The 26,802-nt window shown below is 34.7% G+C and overlaps 1 protein-coding gene across 2 annotated transcripts; it reads right to left on the bottom strand.

The window, feature by feature from the left end:
* Positions 1-200: 200 nt before the first annotated feature.
* On the bottom strand, positions 201-24,971 carry LOC102603883 (probable protein phosphatase 2C 11). Of its 2 annotated transcripts, XM_006356256.2 has the most exons (9): positions 24,637-24,971; positions 21,773-21,915; positions 20,348-20,446; positions 20,098-20,256; positions 14,354-14,440; positions 12,943-13,034; positions 5,808-5,879; positions 706-848; positions 201-573 (listed from the first exon to the last, which is right to left on the bottom strand). In XM_006356256.2, the coding sequence occupies exons 1-8, from the start codon at positions 24,888-24,890 to the stop codon at positions 720-722; spliced, it is 1,035 nt and encodes a 344-aa protein (XP_006356318.1). In that variant the 5' UTR covers positions 24,891-24,971; the 3' UTR covers positions 201-573; positions 706-719. The 2 variants fall into 2 exon arrangements, with proteins under 2 accessions (XP_006356318.1, XP_006356317.1); XM_006356255.2 differs by having other exon boundaries at positions 201-848.
* Positions 24,972-26,802: the final 1,831 nt, after the last annotated feature.

Below are 26,802 nucleotides of genomic sequence, written 5' to 3' on the forward strand. Positions count from 1 at the left end.
ATATGATAGTTCATTGACATAATTTTTATTTGATCCAACTATGCAAAAATCAATCAACATATAAGAAATATAATTTGTATAGCACTTAAACGTAATAGTGTGTCCTAATAAGTCAAATAATGACTTTACATATATCCCACGTACAACATTTATCTATGGAGTCTCTGGAAAAAAAAATTAAATCGAATCACAACTCGAAGTCAAAGAAAGTAGTAGTAAACATAACCACTATAGTCCCACGAGTAACAAAGTTAGGAGAATACAACGTCAACAAATACTGGATTACGAATTCTGGGTAGGCCAAGTGAAATAGAGAACGCCTATCATAATAGATACTCCATATGTAAATAGAGAAGACAAGACTATGCCAGTGTGATTTACACTTCGTCATCACAACATAACAATTGAAGGCAACATTACAAGTCTATAAGCGGAGACCATCCATAGAAATCCCCATGACCACTACTTCAACTGACATGGCCACCCGAATAACTTAATGATCAACAGAAGAATGGCAAAGTTGGAAAAATAAGCTAGTTACAAGGCCTACATCTTCCCTTCGGGATCTTTTATCTGCAGAGTGAATAGTATTGACGACAAACATCATTCTTAATGCTTAAGTCTGTTGCAAAACAACAGAGGAGAAAGTTTCCGTGTTTTTTTGGTTTTTCTTTATGTTTGTAAGTAAAGGAAAGGTAGGCAGACCTTAAAAGGTCCATTCATGCGCTCTCAAATCGAACAACCACACAGGTGATGTTATCTGAACTCCCCCTTGAATAAGCTTCTTCAATAAGCCTACGTGAAGCTGCCTCAGCATCTTTTATGTCCTGCACAAGGGTCACGGCCTCCTGTATGTAATGAAGAGAAGTTAGACCGTTAATGTTCATAACTGCATGAGTCTTCAAGGAAGCAATCAGCAAATAACAACATACTAGACACATCAGCAAAACTTTCAAGAGAAGCACTATGAAGATACTCTGTAATATCCTAACAATCATGAAACTAGAATTAAAGAGGAAGCTTAGTAATTTTAAGAGAGAAACTTCCCCGGTTTATTATTTTCTTCTAACTTTATAAATAAGGGAAGGGTAAAAGCCTCACACAAGCTCTAGAAATCAACACTAACCAAACTTGAGCTTGCCTAGCAAAGAAGCATTACATCAAGCTCTAAGCCTACGAATCAGTTCTGGCCAATTCTTCTGAGCATAATAATCCCCACTTTCATCAAACTCCCAAAATAGTGAATACATTAGAAAGTCTTTTCCCCTCAATTTCAACCTCAAACCTACGAAAATTTAAAGCTCAACTTGGAATTACAAAACTGAGTTCCTGATCACTAATGAGCTTAGCGAAGATTTTCATCTCTTTTTTTATACCCCTACCTTTTAAAGGACAAGCTCCAGGTTCAAACAAAGACCGAAGAAATAAAAGAAACCCATGTATGAACCATTCAAATACAATCCAGGTTCTGGGGTTTCAAAGGGAGATGTCTGGATTAATCATCCACCTCAGAGCATCCTCAGTCACCTTCCACCCATCAAATTTATACTCTGTCCATCCTTTTTTAGGTGACATTGTTTGACATTGCAAGGAATTTGAATTTTTAAAAAAATTACACTAAATCTATGTGCAAGGTCCCAAAATCCCCTTATTTAAATTGAATGCGGTAAGAGTTCCACATGTCACTTCTTATTTCTCTTTATAAAAGATTAGTTTTTGTATCAAGTTGCTTCCAAACAAGTCACATCAGGAAGGGAAAGCAAAAAATAAGGTTAATTACACTAAGTACCCCTATAATATTCAGTTTTGGATACAGCCTCTCTACCTTTACAAGGTAAGGGTAAGGTCTGCATATACACCATCCTCCCCAAACCCCACCTGTTGAATTACACTGAGTATGTTTTGTTGTTGTACACCCCTTGTACTATGAAAATCATACACTTAAATCTTATACGAGGTATATCAGTAACTAAGTATATTAAAATATAATTATTAAAAGGTAACTTAAAATTATAAATACCACAAATTACCTAATAAGATTACCACTTATTAGTAACAATCTTCTTGCACTTTAAACATGTATCTTATTTGTATGTTTATTTAATTTTAATATTTTATTATATACAAATTACTTCTTTTTAGTTTTGTTTTGTTTATTCTCTGCTTCAAAATTCTTACATTTACTTACTTAGATAAAGTTTCATTTGTGTAGGATTTCTATTATATATAGGAGGTTTAAATGTTAAAAGAGAAATAGAGATATCATCATTATATTTTAATTGCTTGGAAGATAAAAACTCTTTTGCCAAATAAGTTTTTTTTTTTTTTAAAAGAGAATAATTATGTCGTCATCCTATTAAGTAATTTGTGGTCACTTCTTATCTAAGAGTTTGAAAAGATACATATTTAAAGAAAATAAAAATTCTCTTTTAATTTAAGGCATGAATAAATATTTTCAATAAAAAGAATTATCCACTTTTTTAAATTTCATAAATACATAAAAACTTTTTATTTATAATTTTAGTTTGTCTATTTTAATGTACTTAGTTACAGATATACCTCCTAAGACGTGTAAGTATAGTTACGGATATACCTCCTAAGAGGGTTGTAAGTGTTTAATTTTAAAATACACGAGGTGTATCCAAAAGGAAATCATATTAACAGGGGTGTTTAGTGCAATTAACGCTTAAAATATTATGGTTAATAGTTTCCAAATATTTAATGGTGTTGTTCTTTTGGAACATCCTAAAAATAAAAGTGTGGCGCAAAGGGGTAGAAAAGTACTGTAGTATTATCTTTAAAAAGGCATGATTTACTAGCATATGTTGATTGAAAATTGGGGTTGTGTCTCCTCACAGTTATCACTTATCATAATTCTTTAAGATTCAAACAAGTTGGATATATTCTAGAACTCAATAATAAAAGAGAAAAGATCCAAATTTGCCCGTTAACTTTGCAAAATGGTCTAAATTTGAACATCATTAATGGTTGGGGTTAGATATACCCCTATCGTTACAAAAAGGGGCTAGATTTGCCCTTATTAACAAATAACCCTTACCAACACGTGGGCATTTTTGACAAAAGGAAAAGAGTTCAATAAGCCCTTGAATTATGTGAAATGACCCATATTTGCCTTGTGCTTATATAAGCACAGGGTTATTATTCCAACAACAACAACACTGTTTTCTTTTTTGAGAATTAACAACAACACTGTCTTCTTCAACACTCATAACCTCAAACGACTAGGTCTCTATCCCCAACATAAAATTAACCACCGTTAGAGAACTTAATTGCTATATCTCATTCTTTCCCAATACGACAAATCAAGTAATTGGCAAGGGACATATATCTGATGATCCTTATATTTTTGATAAGTGGGAGCCTCGGTTTGGTGCCTACTCCTATGGCGTGTTTCCATTAGAAGCATATTATCGGCTAAGCCATCCTTCTTAACCTACGTTAAAGAAGTCGTCCCAAGTTTCAGAATGTTTCTTCTTAGACTATGAGTCATGTGAATTTGCAAAACACCATCGCACCTCAGTAGGTCCAAGGATTAATAAGCGAGTTGAGTCAGCTTTTGAATTAGTTCATTTTGATGTTTGGGGACTGTCCTATTGTTTCCAAAACAGGGCATATGTATTTTATTACTTTTGTGGACGATTTCTCTCGAATGTCTTGGATTTATTTTATGAAGAGTCGTTTTGAAGTGTTTACTCACTTTTGTTCCTTCCATGCTGAAATCAAAACTCAATTCAGTGCTTCACTATGTATTCTAAGGAGTGATAATGCCAAAGAATACATGTCATAATTGTTTCAATCATTCATGAGACAACACGGAATTCTCCATCAGTCTAAATGTGTTGATACACTGTCACAAAATAGAGTTGCTAAGAGGAAAAATAGGCATTTACTTGAGACAACTTAGGTACTTTTGTTCCAAATGAAGGTTTCTAAACAGTTTTGGACAGAAGCAGTCTCTACGACTAAACTTTTTAATTAATTGCATCCCATCTAGTGCACTTGTTGGTAACATGCCTTATAGTGTTCTACTCCTGACAAGTTCCTATTTCCAATGGAACCTAAGGTATTTGGAAGTACATGTTATTTCCAAGATGCTCGACAATCTGTTACCAAGTTGGTTTCCATGGCATTGAAATGTGTTCTCCTTGGCTATTCTCAACTTCAGAAGGGGTATCGGCATTATTCTACCAAACTCGGCAAATATTTGGTGTCAACCGATATGGTATTTTCAGAGACTACCCCATTTTTCTATGCACCTCCCGTTTCTACTAGTTAGGAGGAGGAAAATGAGTGGTTAGTCTATCAAGTTACCTATGCTTTAACAGAACAATTATATGATGCTCCTTCTTCTCCTAGTTCTTTTACTGAGCACCAATCGACTATTGTGCCTGCCCCGTTTGTGCTAGCAAGACCGCCAACTGTTCAAGTTTACTCGAGGATGAGAGAGACCAATGAAACATGTCCTACATCTTTGCAAACGTACACGTTCTTGCAAATCTATATATTCCATTGCTAATTTTATCTTCTATGACCACTTATCCTCTACGTCTAGATCTTTGATTCCCTCTCTAGACTCCATCTCTATACCCAAAACAGTCAAGGAGGCTTTGCATCATCATCATGGATGGTCTGAGGCAATGCTTGATAAATACATGCCTTAGAGGTAAATCACATGTAGGGTAATTCTCTTTTTTATTAATAAGAGATTAAGAAGGAAAAAAAATATTTTCTATTTTTATATTAGTTGGATTTTAAAAGGAAAAAAGAAAAGAAAAAGGTTCTTTAAAAATAATATTTTTTTAGGTAGGCAATGTGTTGAAAAAGAAAAGAAACAATATATTTATTAGGAAAATGACATTTTCAACCCAAAAGTAACCATAGGGGCATTTCGGACCAAACTATTAACAGAGGGCATTTTTGTTCAATTTCACATAGTTTAAGGGCATTTTTTATCCTTATCCGTTTTTCTATTAATTGTAGTGTCCTAGCCAGCATCTGTGCATCTAAACTAATAATTCCACATGGTACCTCCTACCTCCGTACCATGTCAAAAGGCCAGTATTATTATAAATAAAAAGTTGAATGCTGACATAATTGTATCTACTTTTATTTATGAGGAAACAAATCCAAGAACCCTAATTCTAAACAATTAAGACTCCAAATTCTTGTCAACAAAGAAATTCCCAAGTGGAAAGAAATGGAAGCTCGGGACTAAGCTCCCGTTACATGTAGACTCTAGACTCTAGGTAAGGACCGGATCACATTGGATCTAGTGTACCCAGTCTTTCCTATAAGGAAAAGAAATTACCAAATAAGTCCTATAAGAAAATTTAAGGAAAAATTACATAAATAAAACCCAAGATCTAGATGAACGAGATACAGTTACTGTAGCAAGAAAACTACTGCATGAAAGATACTTGATTTTTTATTATTGTAGCAAGAACATTAATGCATGAAAGATACTCGACTGTTGGCCCCTCGATTCCTGCATCATTGGCCTTCCTCCTATTTGTAAGGAGTAGCAAGTACCTTACTGAAGGAAGGCAATTCTGCAGCTTATCTTTCTTGTTCTTATCTTTTCTTACGATAAATAATACAAGTCAGAAATTAGATAAAAGCTAGAACATCTAGGTAAGAAGTAAGCCGAATAAAATTATGCAATCAAGACATCTAACTCCATGAACATTTAAGCATTGTCGTCTTACTAAGAGTTTTTAAGTTGAGGAGAATTGGTTAGTGTTGAAAAAACAAGAAAGGTTCAACAAATTTACTAAAAGAAACCTGACCTCGTTAGACAGGACATTCCAAAGCCCATCACTCGCAACTATCAAAAATTCTACACCATCAATTTCTTCTTCCTGAAAAGGAGATCAAAGACCAGTGCACTCACCATCAATACAAGTTAATTAACAATGGAAGCTAATTATACCAGAGAGAGGGAGAGAGAGGAGTGGGGAGAGATGTGCATAGAAATATTTCAGTTCAATAAAACTACTGAGTTACGGTATCAGAATAAAACAACCAAATCAAAGGGACAAAATGTGCTAAGAAAAATACAGCATGAATCCAGGGAGACCTAAAATACTTTAGCTGCAAAACAATGAACATAAAAGATACAACTGAATGCCAGTTTCCCCTTGTATGCTTATGTTTATAAGTGCAATGTACCATCTCAAAAATTTTCCAATTGAGATACTTGTCTACTGCCAGTCCTTGGATAGGAACTGTCAAACCTCTATGCAAACATATCATTCTTCCATCTACAATCGTGGGCCAAAATAGCAACATTATTTGTGCAATGGTATGGTATCATCTAATTAAGTGTGGTGGAATAGGAGGAAAAGGAAGACTAAGGCTGTGTATTTCTATTTTAAACTTCCTTCATTTCTTCCCTCTTCTAAACTTCATCACAGTCCCAGAGCAATGTGCTCGGTCACTATTCAATTTTCATACAACAGGTTCAGGGGGGCAATTAATGCATTCCTCAAAAAAGTTAAGTCTGGTCTACGAAACAAATTCTTAGAGGGGAGAAGTACTTCAGACAATATTTTAACACAAAACCAGCTTTGTCTCGATTTGAACTTCACTATACCATTTCAAATATATTTTCAACTGACCCTTTATTAAGCAATAGTTTAACTTGATCGTCATAATACCAATTGAAATAACTAGACAACTTACACTCGCACTACTAAAGGCTACAACTGTATGATGAATAGTTCATTCAGCATCCTACAATATTGCTAGAAAATGTATGGCAGCAGAAGACCAAATCTTTTATGTCATACTCTGTCTATTTCAATTTATGCGTCTTACTTTCTTTTTAGTTTGTTTCAAATATTAAGTACTAGTAAAATTACCCGCGCTTCACATGGGAATTTAATATCACGGAATATATAAAATAATACTTAAAATTTATCAGTCACTAAAACTAAAACACTATATTATCCTACATAAAAGATTAATAATGTAAAGGAAAATGAAAATTATTACATCTTATCATTTATCCTTAATAACATAAGCATAAATTAATTAATGACTGTAAAATACATACCAGGATCTGTAACATAAGCAATGGTGTCACTGAGTCACTCAACATGAGTAAAGTACACAAATATTTAATTGTGAAAAAGAAGAAGAAGAAGAGGTTTAGAATTTTCGTTGTTTTAAAATAAGAGAAAATCCCTCTATTTATAGACAACAAATGGTAGTGTGAACAAATATTTATTGTGCCTTATCGAAAAGGTTACAACTATTTTGAAAAATTGCAACCTTTCACAAAGGTCACAACCTTTCATAAAAGTCACAAATTTTCATAAAAGTCGACAACTCTTCATTAAAGTCGCAACTTTTCATAAAAGTTACAACTTTTCATATAAGTCACAACTTTTCATAAAAGTTGCAACTCTTCATTAAAATCGCAACTTTTCATAAAAGTCACAATTTTTCATAAATGTCACAACTTTTCATGAAAGGGGAAGGCTAGTTTTGGAAATAAATAAATTAAAAGTGAATTTTGGTTTGTGGTGGCGCCACGTAAGCGGGCCTAAGGTTCTCTTTTATATATATATATATATATGATATATGATTTTGTTCCTGAATTCTCATGTTACCCTTAATGACACTCCCTTGTAGAAAATGATATGACATGTTTAAGACCACAAGATTCAAAGGGTATTTGGTATTTGAGATACACATCTTTAATTAAAGAGCACAAGATTCAAAAATCTTCTCTACATTCTTAAATTTTGAGCCAAGTCAAACTAAGACACATAAAATAGGACAGGAGTCTTAAACAAGATGGAGTTCTCCACCACTTCTGTGTAAGCTCTAATTGTCTTCTTCCGAGGCAATAGAAGTAGCTTCAAGGATATTTGGAATATGCAAATTCAGAGATTACAATCCTAATTAGAGAAAATAAACAAGGTAAAACATTCCAGAAGAAGTTTTTTGGTCTATCTCTGCTCGACCAAGTTGGTAGTGACATTATTGAACCACATAGATGCCTGTTTTGCTGGTCAAAAGCCATTGGGCCTAGTAATATCAAAAGCGAAAAGTACAAAAAATCTCTTAAGGTCCTTTGGGGTTTTAAGCGCAAAACGCAAATAAAGTGGGGCTTTAATGTAAAAAGGCACGAATGGAGAAAAAATACTAATATGTATGAGTGATCCAAGATTAATAATAATAAGAAGAATGAATTGTTCCTCAAAAAAAAAAAAAAAGAATGAATAACAAATATATGGACAAAGAAATTGATTTTTTTACGATAATGTGAAATATCAATTGTTCAGTGTCGCATCTTCAGGATTGTGCTCATTGGCAAGGAAAAGTATGTCTTAGAGCATTGATGGTGATGCTGAGAACCCATAAAGTGAGGCAAAACGCTCAACATATTTTATGCCTCTCTAGGACTTAAGTGTGCCTTCCTTTTTTTTGAGAAACGTAACAATAATTCTATATATCCATAGGTATACCACAGTTAAAAGTGTAGTTCTCCTACAAAAGTTTTACAACTACATCTTGTGGTTCAATCTATCCTTACAAAAAGTCTAAAACATCAAACCCCTTAGATATATGCTCAATTCTAGACAGAAAGTCGTCCATCATCTTACTACTTCTATCATCAAAGAACTTTATTGTTATGTAGTCATCGCTGAAATAGGTTTCCACCCTATTGTACTTGACAGGCTCCTTAGGGAGAACAAGCATGAGACTTGCTGCATACGGCTTATGCGTGTCCCCCTCACCAGTTATTTATGTCCCGAGATCCGATACAACGAAAGCTTTTCACTCAACCTTTTGGAGCAATCAACAGAGTGTTTCCTTCCGTAACGTGGGGAATCCCTTATTCTAAGGAAATCTTTGTCCTAGAAGGAAGCCTTCCCTCAAGAACTCTGGTTAAGTGCCCTCCACCGCAACCGACATAACGTAAAGAAAGAAGGACTTCTATTTGAGCTAATAATTTTTGCTCACACTAAAAATAAAATAGGCTTAAGCAATTTATCTAAAGATTCTGTAAGCTGCTTCGTACTCCTTCAAAACACCTCTTATTCCTCTCAGACCAAACTGACCACCAAATACATGCTGGGACAATTTTCCATCTCTCATCCTTCTGACTTACCATGCCATCCTTGTTCCGGCATCTTAGGACACCTGTTATGCTTCCAGGTTTCACCCATCTGATCCCCTTTTAGACATATAAGCATCCTCCATAGTTGGTCTGTCCACTTGCAATGCAAAACAAGATGGTTGATTGTCTTATTTTGTTCCCCACACAGAAAACACCTAGAGGCTAATTGATGACCCCTTTTACTTAGGTTTTCCTGTGTTAAGACTGCCTCTTTAGCCAAAAGCCAGGTGAAACAGTCAACTTTGTAAGGAATCTGAATCATCTTTTATTTCTTTCCTAAGCTGGCACACAATCTATTGTATTTATCCATTGCTTACCTGTTGGAATAAGACGAATTCTTCCATCTGATTACACTGCCTATGAAGATTAAATGTTTTAGCTGGGTCACTCTAAAGAATGCATGTCTTAGTCTGGATAATCTGAATAGCAAAAGCTTCCTGTTGGTCAACAGATGCTATTTCTGCAAGAGCACTCAGGAGACAACCACCTCTTTCTTCAATGCCCATTAGCTTATGACCTCTGGAACATGTCCCTGTGCATCTATCATTGCCCATGTTGGGCTGACTCCTTTTTTTAGGCAAGAGGACCCCTACTGATGTTGACTGATCTGTTGATAGGCTACAAGTAGGCCGTTTGCTATTGCTATAAGGGCTGCTTGCTTTTATACAGCTTGGCTTCACTATCGCTCATAATGGTCAATAGTATTCCTGCCATACCTGAACTCCAATTATTTAGAGCTAGAAGCTTCGCCAGAAGCAAGCAAGATGAGGTCACTCTGCTTCGTAGACAAGGCTCGTTCCATACTTTACTTTAAAATAAGCTGGGTGATGCCACAAAGCTTGAGAGAAGCTTACATGTTTTGGAGTTCATGGATAGTTGATAAGACCATCAGAAAGGCCTGGAATATGATTCCTGCTGCAATTTCTTGGTGTATTTGGACCGAGAGGAACAAAAGATGTTATGATGGTTCCTCAAGTCCCCTCCACGCTCTTAAAGCCAAATGCTTAGCTAACCCTGTTTGCTGGACAAAGTTGTCCCCAGTATCTAATACTGGAAAGTTGTTGGATTTCATTAGTACTCTAAATTTAGAAGGAACAAATATATAGGGGCCTACAATTCCCTTTTGTATTTTTGCCTAATTGTAATTATGCCCCTACTTGATGCTTTCTAATGAAACAACTTCATAAAAAAAGATTTAAAATGGGTTGGAAAAGGTTTTGAATGGTAAATTGGTAACCAATTTTATGTCATTACTGATGCGAAGTAGATCTTTCTGGTACCGGGAAATCTTTCTATACTTCATTTCAGTTCAGCCTCCCAACTTTCAGGGAAAAAAGAACAAGTAAAATAATCCATGGATGGATATCAGTTAATTAGGGGTAGTCTCTTTTCTTAATCTTGGTTATTCGATTTTTAATTCTTTTTTATGCTTGTGGTTGCTCATTTAACACTGGCAAGGAACTTACGAACAAAAATGTTTTATAGAAGTATGAGTTAAGCTATAAGATGGTAAACTTTTTCTTTCAAGCTTTGGGTCTTTATACATCATTTTCCTTTGTCATTATATTTGAGTAGAAATTTTTAATTACATAAGATGTAGTGACATGTCTTTTTCTTTTTCTCTTTTTCTTTTTGTCCTTTTAATTTATTCAAAGAGAACTTTTTGTTTAAACATGTATACAAGTCGATTAACAATTTTGGTATCTCACCTCACATAGAATTGCATTCGACCTGGTTTATATTAGAGCAACTTGTTTAACGTAATTATCCATTAACCTGTTTTCCATTCAGATCAATCCACTGCAGTTGCTTTCACTTCTGTTAATGCATTTCCCAGATTACCATCAAATTGTAATCACTATGATTCTACCACTAATTAAAGCCTATTTTCGGAGTTGTTACTGGAGCGATATGCTTGCAGGACACCAGCAGGAATATTTTGTGTCTTCATCATATTGGAATATGTTCTTAGATTGCATGTCTGTTTTTTAACAAGAGAAATGTGGGTTTCACATGAAATACTCATCACCCAAGCAGCTTTTTACCCATATAAATAAGAACTAAACCCACGTTCAGCCCAGAAATGCAACCCAATCCACCAATTTTCCACCACTAGCTCTAGAACAAAATGGTCATTCAGGACTACACTCGATGGACCTTCTGGTAGATAAAATAAGATTTCGGCAAGCACTTCTAGATACTTGACGGACAATTTTGGTTAAAGAAACATAGTGATACCATGTTAATACTTGCTAGCAAAACCGTAAAGTCACAGGTTGGAAGTCAATTTCTTACAATAGCATAATCTTTTCAATTGTGAATGAGCTTTACAGATGTATGAGAAGGGATGGAACACATACATAAAGCCAAGATGTCCTTTTATCAAGAAAGAAAACCATACAAACACAAAGAAACATAAAACCAGATTCTTGCTAAGATTCATACTGCAACAACCTTTCAAACGTAGCATTACTTTTAGACTAGAAGGCAGAAGCATGGACTGGTTTTTTGATAAGGGATTAACAAAAAGACTAGAAGCATGGACAATCATGCTAAATGCACATCTCATCTGGAATATCACTGTTGAATTACATTTTGCATCTCTGTTTAACCAAATAATCAAGTTATTGCCAGGCAAAACTGCAAAAATATTTTTACCTTCATCATTTTCCAAACCCTCAAAAACAGGTTGATCAATTCAACTAAAGAAGCAAAACCAAGAGAGGGTTTATCAAGTGGAAAGCACCAACCACCTCCAACCTTGAAGATTTGAATCACTAAGGAAACAATGTGAAGGAAGGGGCGCTCTAGATTCCTGGGAAGTGGTATCACTACAGAAGCCATTCATGAGATTGGTCAGTATAGGGAGAGAGGAAGAAAAACTTACCTAAGGTGTTCGCTGGCCTAGGCAAAGCATACGACAAAATCCCTAGGGGGTTCTACGGAGATGTTTACCGCTTAAAGCAATGAAGTGCTCGCTTTCCTGAACACTACCCTCAGCTTACCGAGGACATGAGTCTAGATAGGAAGATATGAAGGTCAAAGATTAAGGTAGAAGGTTAGTAGGTAATCGTGCGTAGTTTAGTTCCCTTATTAGTATTATCAGTATTTTTCTCCTACTTTCTTATCTTCAATTTTATTATTTATTTTTATGACAAGGGAAACACGCAACAGCTACCCTTTGGGTGCACAGGGCAAAACGCCTGCTCCTATGCAATAGCTCGCAAACCACATAGGAGAGGTAACCCGCACTTGACAAGCCGCAGTGCGGCGATCTTGACCCAGAAGGCAAACCCCTTGCTTTCAAGGGGTTTCGAACTTGAGACCTCCAACATGGAAGTCCTAAGCCCAAACCTCTGGGTCACCTTGAAGGGTTTCTTCAATTTTATTATTACTTGTTGTTTCCTTTACTTCGATTGTTGCATTATTTGTTATTACTACTGTTCTTTTCCCCATTATTTTAACATGGCTTCTTCTTTACTTCTTCTTTACTGTATTATCTCTTACCTATTTTTATATGTTTTACTTGAGTCAAGGGTCTATCGAACACAGACTCTCTACCTTCACAAGGTGGGTAACATTGCATACAGACCACCACTTGTGTAAAGAAGCTAAAAAAACACCATAGGTTTCTTTAAAATTTAAAACTACCTTTTCCAGTAATATATCACAAGGGAACAGCGGAGAACCATACGTCCAGATTAACACCATGCTCTTGTGCCTTGACAGATCAGGCAATTAGAGCAGCAAATGAAGACAAACTATTGCTTCAAGAAATGAAGCCAAGATACCTGAATCTCTGGGTCTGCCACAACATATGGCTTTAGCATTTTATCTCCAAATGCACGAGAAACAGCAAGGACCCCACCTACACGCCATGTACCTGAAGAATAGAGCAGCAGGACATTGTACTGAATTCAACTAACAGGAAAAAGAGGAACTAAGAAATTGTGCATGCATATTTTTGTCTTGTTGAACGGTAATAACTTTCAGTAAGAAACACCAAAGGCATGCAAGCACGAATATGTAGTATTGCTCATATAAGGCACTGACAGGAAAAGAAACCACATGAAGTACACTGCAATAAACATCTTTATCAATTATATTCCATACACTGAAAAACTCACGTTGCTCCATGATCAAAACAGCAGCATTATATCTCCAATCAACATAAGCACATACCAAACTACAGCCCAAACAAGCACCAAAAGCTTTTTAGCTCCACAAGATAGAAAAATACATCTAAAACTAACACATAAATCAAGTTGGTACCCTTTTTCCACTTAATGAAATGATTCTACATTAGTATAAATAACTAATATTTAACTACACATTTGCATAATCTACTAGTACTCCCTCCGTTTCACAAAGAATGACCTGGTTTGACTTGGCACAAAGTTTTAAGTAAATAAAGAAGACTTTTGAATCTTGTGGTCCTAAATTAAAGTTATGTCAAATGTACAAAATTGCCCCTAATCTTGTGGTCTTAAACATGCCACGTGGAAAGCAAAAAGTAAAATGTTACCAAAAAAGGAAAGAGGTCATTCTTTTTGAAACTGACTAAAAAGGAAAGGAGGTCATTCTTTGTGAAACGGAGGGAGTAATAAATTTTCCTAGCCCAGGAAGGGATGGATTAGAAGATGGGGTGTTGAAAGGACTAGGTTATCTTACACATCAAATCACATCACACCCTGAAAGTTCAACAATACTTCATGAAGAAACATGGAAAACCTATTGTCACTTCGTGAGCTTCAGATGCAATCTGTGCATGATCTTACTGGAAGAGACAATAATTTCATGACAAGAATGATAGAGTTTATTCAACCACCAAATTGCAATCAAAGCATATCATAAATACCTAAGTGTAACCTTGCTAACCTTAAGCCCTAGATTGAGGTTATGTTCACAATGGCAGAAAAGCAAATTTTTGTGTGAAGTCTCATAATATTCACACACATATGATGAAGGTTGAAATACCTATTCAATGTGATTTTGGAAGATTCTTTAAAAAACTTTTTGGGCCTAGTGAAAATTATACACAGAATAAATATGTATAGCACCCGATAGGAAAACTAAGATAAATTATTTATTAAATTTATAGAAGAACACTGGAATAATACGATTCTTTGGGACTCCGGTAGCATTTATTGGGCCAATCAAGCAGCAATTGATACATACAAAGAGATTGCAACAGGCTTTTACCTGCCCAGATAATGAAACCACCGGCCTGTTCTATCCTTTCACGCTCATCAGATCTGTCAGGCTTGTGATCGATGGACAAAGGAATAGCTGCATTAATTGCAACAGTTATATCTCCCAACCAAATAGCTTAAAATGAATAACATCTTTTAAAAATCTAAAATATGCCCAATAATCATTCAACTTGATGAATCACTTCCTAAATTTGATCTAGAAATCTGAGAAATAAATAATTAAGTTTAGACATGTTGAAATTGAGAAGAAAATAGATTTCCACCACCTAATTTATCAAGATTTAGGTGTTATACTAGGAATAAAGCTCACGTGGCAAGTTCAATGAGAATGATAGTTTTCCTGCTTTCCATTTGTACAAACATTTAGCAAACACAGTATGCAACGCATGTAAATTGGACACAATAAAGCAGAGAATGAAGATTACTTTTTCTTGTAAGACAATGAATACAAAAGTAAATGGATAAGGTGGACTTTAGAATTGCTGAAAGTTATTCCAACCGTCATATTAACAGTTTAAAAAACAAGAGTTATTCCAAGTTTTCAACAGTCCCAAGATATATAACGTCATACCTACTTTCTGGTTAATTTTTAAATGTACAATCAAAACCAAATTTAAAAAATAAAAAATATTTATAGATATTTTCAAAGAAGAACTTGGTTAAGAAAGAAGTTGTTTAACTTCTTCAATTATAAGTGCTCCATACAAGTTGGGTTAGGAGTGTTTTACTTTTAATTTATTCATTCAATGGATTTGTCTTGTTATTTCACTTCCTTTAGTGTTTCAATTCAAAAACTGAAGTAGCTAAATCTCTTATAAGAGAGAAGAAAATGGATAGGTCCCTTATATTTCTTTATTATGTGGTGGTTATTCAGAAATGATATTTAAATATAAAAACGAATATACATTTTACTCCCTCCATCCCATTTTATGTGACACTATTTGATTTAGCACGGTATTTAAGAAAAAAAGGAAGACTTTTAAAACTTATGGTCTAAAACAATCCTTAATATTTGTGTGGCTGTAAATAGTATGGTGACATTCTTTTTGGGACGGACTAAAAAGGAAAGGGTGCCACATAAAATGGGATGGACAGAGTAGTTATTATTTTGTTAAATTTCCATCAATGAGGAAATATTTTTCTTTATTTATCCACTATGTTAGGGCAATAATTTAGTTTGACTTTTAAATCTTTCCATTTAAGTTTCTCTCTGGGAAGATTTACACAATGAGGTGGTTACTTAATTCTATTATCATTAAAGGAATTATAACTTAAACTCTCACTGATATTTTATTTTATTTTTATGACAAGGGAAACCCGCAGCCGCTACCCTTTGGGTGCGCACAGGGTAAAGCCCCCGCTCCTATGCAATAGCTCGCAAACCACATAGGAGAGGTAACCCGCACTAGGCAAGCCTGGTGCGACGAGCTCGACCCAGAAGGCAAACCCCTTGCTTTCGCTGGCAAAGGGTTTCGAACTTGAGACCTCCAACATGGAAGTCCCAAGCCCAAACCACAGTGATATTTTTATCATAGCTTATTTACTCTTGCACTTGTTTTTTCTTCAAAACTGTTTTGGAAAAACGATTCTTTTTTTTCCTGAGTCGAGGGTCTATTGAAACAGCCTCTTCTACTCCACAAAGGTAGGAGTAAGGTACATATACACCCACCACCCTCCCAGACCCGACTTGTGGAATCTCACCGGGTATGCTGTTGAATTATAAATGTAATCTTTTAGTTTCACTTGTTTTCTTCACAGATAGTAATACCACTAAATTTTCTTAATTAACTCCTAGATTGCAAAGAATCAAGGGAAGACACAGATCACCTATTCTTACATTGTAGGGTAGCATCTTTGTTATAGGGGGAGTTGATTAAACGGTTTGGTTTTGAGTGGGTAATGTCAAGAACTATGAAAGAAACAATGTTTAGATAGGTTCATAGAAAGGCGGAGGAAGAGATGCAGGTAGGAGTGTGCAAAAACCAAGCTGACCGATAAATCGAACCGAAAAAGTGTTATTGGTCAATTGCTATTGGGTTAACAATTTTTTAATGGTTTTATAAAAAGAAATATTATTGGATTATCTGTTCGGTTTTGGTTTTCAATGTTGGGTTATTGGGTAAATCGATAACCCATTAAGACTACAGTAATTTACTACTTTACTTGAAACAATGTTTAGCTAGGCTTATAGAAAGGCGGAGGAAGGTAGGGGTGTGCAAAAACCAAACCAACTGATAAATCGAATCGAAAAAAGTATTATTGGTGTATTGCTATTGGATTATTGGGTTAATGGTTTTATACAAAAATATTATTGAGTTATCGGTTCGATTTTGGTTTTCAATAATGGGTTATTGGGTAAATCGATAACCCATTAAGACTGTAGTAATTTACTAGTTTACCCGTATATAAACATTAAATATTAATCTCAATACCTTACTAGATACTGTCTTTGTCTTTTAGCCTTCAATTCACACTTCACAGTGACTTTGAGGTCACAACTTCACATTATTCAAAACGTCAAAACCTAAAGTAAGAATCTTATTTCTTAATTTCTCTTTGTATTACACTAGTATAGTTCTTTTCACCTTAGTTATTATTTTTTTACGACCATATGTAAAGTTATAATTATTGTCTTGTCGCGTCAAATTGTTGGAAAATCATATAGTTGCATTATAAGCATTTTCTTATTGGTTAACCCGAAAACCAAACCGTTAAAGACCAAAACCGATAAACTGAAAATCGATAAAAATATCTTATTGGTTTGGTTATTGGTTTAGCATATTTTAAAACCGAAAATCGAATCAATAATATGTAAAACCAAACTAAACTGACTGATAAACACCCCTAGATGCAGGGCATGTGAAGTTACCTCTTTAGCATAAATGTGAACCATATGGAGAGAGGGGAATAGGAGAGCTTTTGATGGAATAGAGAAAAATTCTACCCTTGAGAACTAGGCTCGTTTCCCTTATTTCTCTTTGGTGCACCCATGAGGTTACTTTTTGTGTAGATGATTGGGTGTCATTCATAGAAAATCATATATTTTTGTAAGATTTTCTACTTTTTGTATTCGGGCTAGTTAATGCTCTTTTGTTAATAATATTCCTACTTCATCTTTAAAAAAACTCCTAAATTGCATAATGATTTCTTCTTAATTTGCAAATCTAATTTAATCATAAATACCTCCTCCATTTCAAATGGAATAACCCATTTCCTTTTTGGTCGGTACAAAAATGAATTATAAAGTACATTTCCTTCTCAATTCATGAGGTGAAAGCTAGGAACTTCCCTTATATGTCCCAAATTATTTCACCATTAACTTTCCAAGGATGAAATTAGGTGAGCTTTGACTAATATGTAAAATGTGTTTTGTCGTATTGCGGTGTTGCAACTTGTAGTTCTTCACTACTTTTCATGTAAGTGCCCAATATCTTAAGAAGAATGAATTAATCTTAATATTAACACCAAAATTGATCAAATTAATCCTCAATAAGCGAAAAGGGCCAAAACAAACTAGGATGGATGGACTTTCATCTTTTATTTAACAACTACTATCTAATTGTGATTTAATTTTTAAGTGGAGAAGGGTAGAGGGGCGGGCCCATTATCCACTGAGTTTAGAAGGCTGTGATTGGCCCAAAGGGAGGGTCACAGACGGATTTCTTGGTTATCAAAAAAAAATAAAAAAATTGTGATTTAATTTTTAAGTGGAGAAGGGTAGAGGGCGGGCCCATTATCCACTGAGTTTAGAAGGCTGTGATTGGCCCAAAGGGAGGGTCACAGACGGATTTCTTGGTTATACAAAAAAAATAAAAAAATTGTGATTTAATTTTTAAGTGGAGAAGGGTAGAGGGGCGGGCCCATTATCCACTGAGTTTAGAAGGCTGTGATTGGTCCAAAGGGAGGGTCAAAGACGGATTTCTTGGTTATACAAAAAAAATAAAAAAATTGTGATTTAATTTTTAAGTGGAGAAGGGTAGAGGGGCGGGCCCATTATCCACTGAGTTTAGAAGGCTGTGATTGGTCCAAAGGGAGGGTCACAGACGGATTTCTTGGTTATCAAAAAAAAATAAAAAAATTGTGATTTAATTTTTACACATGGCTTTACTTATAACGAATACACCAGGAAAAATATTTCAATATCGGGTATTTGAGCTCCATCTATTGAACAGGATATATATGAGTCATTTGTGAAACGATAGGGGTAGATATAGGCCATTTTTTAAGGGAGAATAAATTTGCTCCAAATAGTATAATTCATGGGTATAGTTGGACCTTTTCCCTATCTATATTCTTAATTATGCTTTCCTAAGAAGTTGTCTCTCTTCTTACGGAATATCATACCGATAACTTACCCACACTTGGTGTTACTTCATCAAAATAAGTATAACCCCACCCGGTGTTTACATCAAACCATATGATTTGTCATAGTTTCACTCCATAAATATGGAAGGTTTTAAAAGGATAATATGTCGGAAACAGCCTCTCTACCTCCACGAGGTAGTTGTAAGGTCTGCGTACATTCTACCCTCCCAAGACCTCACTTGTGAGATTTCACTGGGGATGTTGTTGTTAAAAGGATAATAGGGGGATGGAAAGCCCAAACACTATATGGTAAAGGCTGCCAACGGTAAATCATAAAGACTTTATTAGATAGTATACATAAGAAACATCCTATCATTTCTAGTCTTCTTTTTCTTTTTAAATGAGTAAAGAACGTATATATTCATAAGATTAACCCATATACAAAAATTATAAAACACCCCGCAGATCCCTTCATTATCTTATTCCGAATGAAAAACAGGGCAAGCTTTTCAGTTTTCACAGATTAATATTCTTAGAGCTCTTGTGAGAACCTACAAATAAAAGACTATAATAAAATTTTAACATTGACAACTGACCTTGGAGACAAATATGATTAAGGTCAGTCAATACAAAAACATGCTTCGTCGGTAAAAAATTTTAAATTATACAAGTCACATTCCTTTGTTGCAAAAGTCTCAAAGTTAACATCTTCCAAGGGGAAATTTGTTCTGCCTAGCTATGGCCAAAGCAAAACAAAAGACAACATAACAAGCTTTCCAAATTATTGAATAAATCATTCCACAAACAATCAGAGTAAAGGATATAAACAATACAGGATATAGACAGCTGATGAATGTGATCCTAATGATCAGTTCATTTACAACGCATAGCGGAAGCAACTAACCCGACAAATTTACGGTAGTGGTTACTATGATTGTAAGAATGCTTAACATAAATTGTGATAAGCTAGCATTGAGTAACAAAGTTGTTTTAAGTGTCTGAATTTGTTTGATGTTCTTAATTGCTTGGAAGGTTTGAAATGTGCTCTGTTATTTCTTATTTTGTTTGTTCAGGTATATATACCTTTTTACACGTTTTTAATAGATTAGTGAACTTCCATTGATATGAGAATGTGGAAAGTTTTAGAAATTACAAAAAGTAGTTCCAGAATCACAATTTCATACAGACCAAAGAATACATCTCACATATCCGATGTAAACTATTCAGACTAAACCTAATGAAACACTCCCTCTGTCCTGTCCCTGTGAGCTTTACGCCTTTACCCACTTTTTCTGATGTACTTTCCTTATAAAAAGTTCGTTTACCTATAACAAAGATAATCCACAAAAAAACTAATGGACCTTGAGATAGACCAAAGTCGTGTTTGTGAAAACTTTGGATATAGTAAATAGTCAACAAGCAACAAACCTGAACCATCTCTACAAGCCACGACTCTAGAGTCCCCCACATTTGCGACAAGCAATCTATCACCTAAAAGAACAGCAGTTGACGCTGTTGAACCGGCATCTTTTTGCTGGCCTTTTTCTTCATTAAGGTAATCGGCATCAGTCTGCTTAAATGATTCAACTGCACTCAAGAGCTTTTCCAATTAAATGATACAGAAGAGAGAACATACAATGAAACTAGAAATTACATAGAGGTCTGCTTTGGTTCATACCTATAGCTGACTTCGTATCTTTGATAAAATCAGGATGACTACTCAAATTCTTAAAGAGGTTGTTCTTTAAGTATAATGCTGTTCTTGAACCACCATGACCTAACACCAAGCAGAGTATAAGGGATAAACAATCATCTAGGTTGCAAAGAAAGTCAATTCATGAGCACCAAAAAAAAAAAGTCTCTTCGTGAGTAAATTTCGTATCTACAACAACTAAAATGATATTTAAACAAGAATAACACTCTGAAATTAGAAAATGCCCATCCTTCTAAGTTCCTATCATATGTTGGAAGAGCTCAGCTCATTAAGAGTGTCATTTTATCAATGATCATTCTGGGCACAAATGTTTATACTCCCTAAGAAGATAGAGAACATATGTAAAAGATATCTGAAGACTGGAAAAGCTAAATTTCTATGAAGCCACCAGTGGCATGGGAAAATCTCTGTCAACCTCAATCAGCTGGAGGCTTGAACATTATCAACATCATGATCTGGAATAGAGCTGCAATATGTAAACTCCTATGCAATATTTGCAAAAGGAAGGACAACCTAGGGGTAAAATGGATGCACATCTACTATGGGAAAGTGAGAACTATTTGGCAAATTGAATTAAAACAGGCTGCATGGATGACTAGGAAGATACTCAAATCCACAAAATATAATTTTTCTTGATATGGTAAATAATTTTATTAACATTTAGTGGGAAAGTTGCACATTGACGGAACTCATGCAAATGGATAGCATACCTATTCAAGCAATATACAGAAATTTACAAGGCACCTTCCAAGAAGTAGACTAGGCAAGATTGGTATGTAACAACTGAGGTTCTCCAAAATGGATATTTATACTAAGACAGACTTGTAACGTGGGAAATAAATGTTAGCCTCCAATGTCCCCTATGTAATGAAGCTGAAAGTATCCATCACTTGCTCTCCAATGTCCTGAAACTTCTAGTATATGGTTAAAATTGTTACGTTGGCAAAAAATGCAAAGAGATATTATGGATGGCAAGAGGAGATAAGGTGGCTGTAAACTATTATAAAGGACATAGTAGCCAAGCAGAAATCTTTAAGACGAAATTGGCTGCAGCAGTATACTATGTATGGAAAGAAAGGAATCACGGGGTGTTTCAGAATAAAAGAAGAATAACAGCAGCAACAGTTAGACAGATTGTCCAGAAGTCTTCCATAGTACCTAGGATATTGCAAGATCTAAACTACTACCCTTGATGTATAAGCAATGAATAGTACTAAGTACTGAGTTGGTGATGAGAAGTAGCTTAGCAAAAGATTGGGGCATGCATGTCCAATCTTGAATCTTTTCTTTTTTTTGTTTGAGCTGTAATTTTCCGAGTTGGTAGTAATACTTTAATTACCAAAAAAAAACGTCATCCTGACAAGATATGCAAGAAACGCTAGGAAATACCATCAAAAACACCAAAAAATGCCACCATTTGACCATCAACTTCTGATATGCTTGTCTCATAGTAGTCCTCCATGGAGGCCCGTTTCCCCTTAAAAGTAGCATATCCATAGCTGAATTTAGCATTTTTGTTTCCAGTCAGAAAGCTTCAACAAAAGAAAAAAAAAATCAGTTGGTTTCTCATAAAAGTTCATCCCCAAACATATCTTTAGAAATGAATAGGATTACATTAATTATTTCTCCCCACTATGAAGATACAATCGTATTAAAAATAAAAAGATCTGAACAAAAGAAATGCATTTATCAGTTTAACTATGGATGTAAATATCCACAACCAAAAACAGCAACCAGGCTGGAATTCAAGACTTAACCCGCCCAGTGACCAACTCTTAAGCTACACAAGGTACCCCACAGTAGAGTATATTTTGCAGTTTTCATACCATCTGGATGTGTTGAGAAACATAAGCATCACATAGAACAAGGATGACCAGAGGCAGAGCCAAGATTTTTAGCTTATAAGTACGGAATAACAATTTCTTTTTGCTTACTAGGTTCTCAATAGATTGTTTGTACATATTAAATGAAATCTCAACACATAAATGGTTTGATGCCAAAGTTACTGGGTCCCTCCAAGCCCATAGAGGAAATTAGGTTGCGAGGTGAGTAACTATATTCAACAATAATATTAGAAGAGCCTCTAAACCCTTCCATGAAGCCATTGATCCATTTTCTATATGCTGCCATTTTAAGCATCCTACTTTATTTGGTCCTTGTTCACTTCGGCATCGATTAGCACAAGATTATAAAACTAAACAGTGGAATTATATTTTGAAACAGTACAAAAAGATGTCATGAAGATTGTGAGATTAGCCATCCCAAGGTTGGAAACTCTTCATTAGACATTGTTGGGCATATATGGAGATTTTCAGTAGAAGAACAGGTCACGTGCAGGAAGGTGATTCTGCTGAAATATGGCATCAGTCTGTCATTATGGTTGATTCACTGAAAACGCCCTAATAGAATGAGTTTGTGGAGAGGGATAATGAAATGAAATAAGATAAAACTCTTTTGAGTGCATTGGTTCCTAGGTTTGAAGGAGGGATAGAACATATTTCTTGTTGTGTATGGTGTGTGATAAAGCTTGAAATGTAAATTTACCAACTAATTCACATTTTCCAACAAGTTGGCCCGAAAACTACCACCATTAGCCCAAAAAAAGACTCTTTTGAGTTCATTGGTTCCTAGGTTTGAAGGGATATAGCAGGGGCGGATCTACGTAAGTCCAAAGGGTGTCACGTGACACTGCTTCGTAGGAAAAATTTAGTAAATATACATATATAATTAAAGGAAAAAGGAGAAAGACCGAATATGTTATATACAATGACACTCCTTGACACAAACATACACTTAGCTTAGCTGGTCAGGCGCCTTAGTTCTAAGGTATAGGTCGTGTGTTTGAATCTAGAACTTGTCATTTTTTTTTATACATTTGAAGTTCTTCTATAGGCTTATCTTTTATGGGTTTTTTTTCTTTCACCTTCTTTCTAATCAATAAAATTAATTAAAAACAATTTATGAAACATTTAATATTATTAATTTTAAAAAGTTATTTTGAATACATTTCAAAATAAAAAAAGACTCGTGAATTTTTTTTATAATTTTTAAATTATATCTTTTTAGAAAATGTATAGTAGTGAGCCCGAATTGTATTTTATTCATATTTTGTTCTTCTTCTTTTTTCAAAAAAGTATGACGTCACATTATTTTATTTATTGTTTTTCATTTTAAAAGGTGATACCCCTCACAAAAATCTTGCGTACGCCATTGGGATATAGAACATATTTCTGGATCATGTATGGTGTGGTAATAATACCTTTAAATGTAAATTCACCAACTAATTCACATTTCCCAACAAGTTGGCCCGGACACAACCATCATTAGCCAAAAAAAAAGTTCCCAGCTCATTCACATTTGATAAGCACATGAAGATCACAGTAGCTGAGGTTTTAAGGCTGAATGGCGACCAATCAGAAGAATTGATCCTAATGAGATTATGTGATATGGAGTTACTTTGATATGGAAAAAGCTCGTAATTGAAGTACATCTCTGTTACATCTTGTTACCACTTGTTTAGTTAGGAAATCATAATCTCGTGTGGAAATCTCCTATCGAATGCGCCAAAAGAAGAGATATCCGTCACATGTTGTGCTGCATTGGGAGCCTCTCTTAATGGTAGATAATTTATGAGTAGATGCATCATCAAAAATATTTTTTATCAGGAACATGCATCATCACGAATTGGAGTTGTATGTGTATCAAACATGGGGAGGATGTGAATCATCTCTTGCTGCATCTTTGGAACTGTGGTCTTTGAATTTTGTAACTTTCAACAACCAATAGGTACTTCCCAAAAAAGTTGCAGGAAGCCAGGAACAACAGAAAGCTAGAGGTTGAACAAAGTGAATGTGAAGAAAAAGAAGATTAGGATGACTTCTCCTTTTGCAGTTTTGGGGTTTCCTCATTCCTGGAGGATACAGAGACCATTGCTTAGTGCTCTCTTTAATTCTAGCAAATTGTGCAAGATTTTTGGGATGCCTCATTCACATGCTCATATTACACGTTTGTAAATACTACCCATCTTTGTAAAACAAAGACTACTTTGGGAAAAAATTGTAAGAAAACCTTCTATTAGACCATGATTTCAAGTAGAAATAGCAACTGCGGACTGTCATTCTCATTTCTAATGCTAGAAGAAAGAATCAAATCAAATTGATCATTTCTCGAATCATAAACATGGGTTACAACTAACAGTTAATAAATTCAGCAGAAAACAATAAAATTAAGCAAGAGACCAATAATGCAGTTACCTAATACCGCCGCCACTAAAGAGCGCACTGGGATCAATAGACGGCGTCTGTTTCACCTGCGTCAGAGACGGCGGCTGTTTCACCAGCGGCAGGGATGGCGGCTGTTTAATCTGCGGCAGGGACGGCGTCGGAGCAGTGGACTCTCTTGGTGGTTGCTGTGACGGTTCGGGTGCCGGCGCCGGCGCAGGTTTCTCCATAGACGGTGGAGAAAGTTCTGGAAGGTTGCGATCGGATTGTTCCTTGTCAACGTTCATCGCGGTCGCCGCATTCGGTTTTTACTTTTTCATATGTGCGAAAAAGAGGATCAGATTGTTAGATGATCCTTCTTTTTTTAATTTTTGGAATCGAATTACCTTTCGAACATTTTTCGTGTTACCATTTCTGCCCCTAATCCTAACTGCTTTTCTCCGTTTTACTTTCTTTTTCTGCGTATTAACCAAAAAAAAAAAAAAAAAAACTTGTGATAAATTTAGGAATTGGATTCTGCACCACACATACAGTTAAAAGCTAGAGAAATTAACATGATATTTATTAAATTTAGGCGAAATGGTCTGATGGATCTTTCAACTCGTATGCGTGTATTTTGGACCCTTCTACTTGACTATTTATCAATTGAACCCTTAAACTCAACGAAACTCTATGTTTTAAGTCCTTCTGACATTTGACCAAGCTTATGTGACAACTTAATTATTGGCTAAAAAAAAAGAAGAATAGAAAAAAAAAATCAAAAAAAAAAAAATTATACTTTTTTTTAGTTCATTTTTTCCCACCTCACCCCTCCCCATTTCTTTTTTTTCTTTCTACTTTCAAACCCCCATTTCTCTTCTTTCTCCCCTTTTCAGTCCTTTTCTTTTCTTGTTTCTCTTTCTTTTTCTTTTTTTTTCACATTTTCTGCCTCTCAGGATTAGAAACGAAATTGTATTGTTGTTGTAGATCTGTATTTATTTATTTTTGCATAATTTATAACCCATAATGTGATAAAGATTCAACAGTATTTCAAAAGTGATTATTGAATGTTGTTGTGAAATTAGGTGAAATGTGTTATGTAAAACTGTGTACAAATATTAGAGTATATTGATGTATTTAAATGGCTATTTGTTAACATCAATGGGCAAAAGAGATTTACGATTGTTCAAGTGGTAGATATAAATGTTGGTAAAAGAATTACGATTAAAAGTTGTGAATGAAAGAAATTTCAAAAAAAGTTGAATGATAATTGTTAGTTATTTAGGAATGTAATGATACTAGTGAGAATATAAGGTTGTGGTGGTATCTCTAATGTAAAAAACAAATGGAGAGAGGTGAAAAGAAAGAAAAAATATTTTTTAAAAAATAATAATAATAAGTGATATGTCATTTAAAATGTGATGTGGATGATGATATGTCATTTTTGTCAAGTGTTTGAAGTTCACACACAAGTAATGATACTAGTGAGAATATAAGGTTGTGGTGGTATCTCTAATGTAAAAAACAAATGGAGAGAGGTGAAAAGAAAGAAAAAATATTTTTTAAAAAATAATAATAATAAGTGATATGTCATTTAAAATGTGATGTGGATGATGATATGTCATTTTTGTGAAGTGTTTGAAGTTCTCACACAGTAAAAGGGGTTTAAAATGATTTGTTTCACTGGTCGTTTGGTTGGGAACAAGTTATACAAGGATAACTTATCCTGGGGTTAGCTATCCCGAGATAACTTATCCCACCATGTATATAGGATAACAACAGTATTTTGTAGACTCTAAGTCCTTTTTTTTTAAAAAAAAACTTAAGATAAAGGTGATAATGGTGCAACATACAATATGCTTGGTGAGACCAGATCTAAAGGATATGTGGTTGAATTTATCATATCCAAAAGTTATAATATTGATCTTTAATATTTATTTACAATAAGCAGTTAATTTTAAGTTACCTGAGATTGCTAGATCGTCTTTGTTGCACAAAAAATATAACTTAACATGTTAAAATGTTATCAAGAGTCAAAACTATTATACTCCTACTATATGCATGGGGTATTCTAAAATTTTTAAAAATAAATTATTGTTTGTCATGACTAATGTAGTTTTTGTTGACATTGATATTGTTTTGAAAAAAAAACAATCTCTTTAGTAATACTTACGTAACATATAAATCAATTTTTATGTACACAATCAGATTTTTAAAACA

The sequence above is a fragment of the Solanum tuberosum genome, unplaced genomic scaffold (assembly GCF_000226075.1).
Source record: "Solanum tuberosum cultivar DM 1-3 516 R44 unplaced genomic scaffold, SolTub_3.0 scf00213, whole genome shotgun sequence".
Lineage (NCBI taxonomy): Eukaryota > Viridiplantae > Streptophyta > Magnoliopsida > Solanales > Solanaceae > Solanum > Solanum tuberosum.

What these genes read in the sequence shown, in the direction of transcription:
- LOC102603883 (XM_006356256.2), bottom strand. Translation starts at nt 24,890, where the DNA reads ATGAACGTTGACAAGGAACAATCCGATCGCAACCTTCCAGAACTTTCT. An exon ending in TGGTTTCATTATCTGGGCAG is followed by an intron (nt 13,035 to 14,353) that starts GTAAAAGCCTGT and finishes TCTATTCTTCAG; the next exon opens with GTACATGGCGTGTAGGTGGG. An exon ending in GGAATGTCCTGTCTAACGAG is followed by an intron (nt 849 to 5,807) that starts GTCAGGTTTCTT and finishes CATTACATACAG; the next exon opens with GAGGCCGTGACCCTTGTGCA.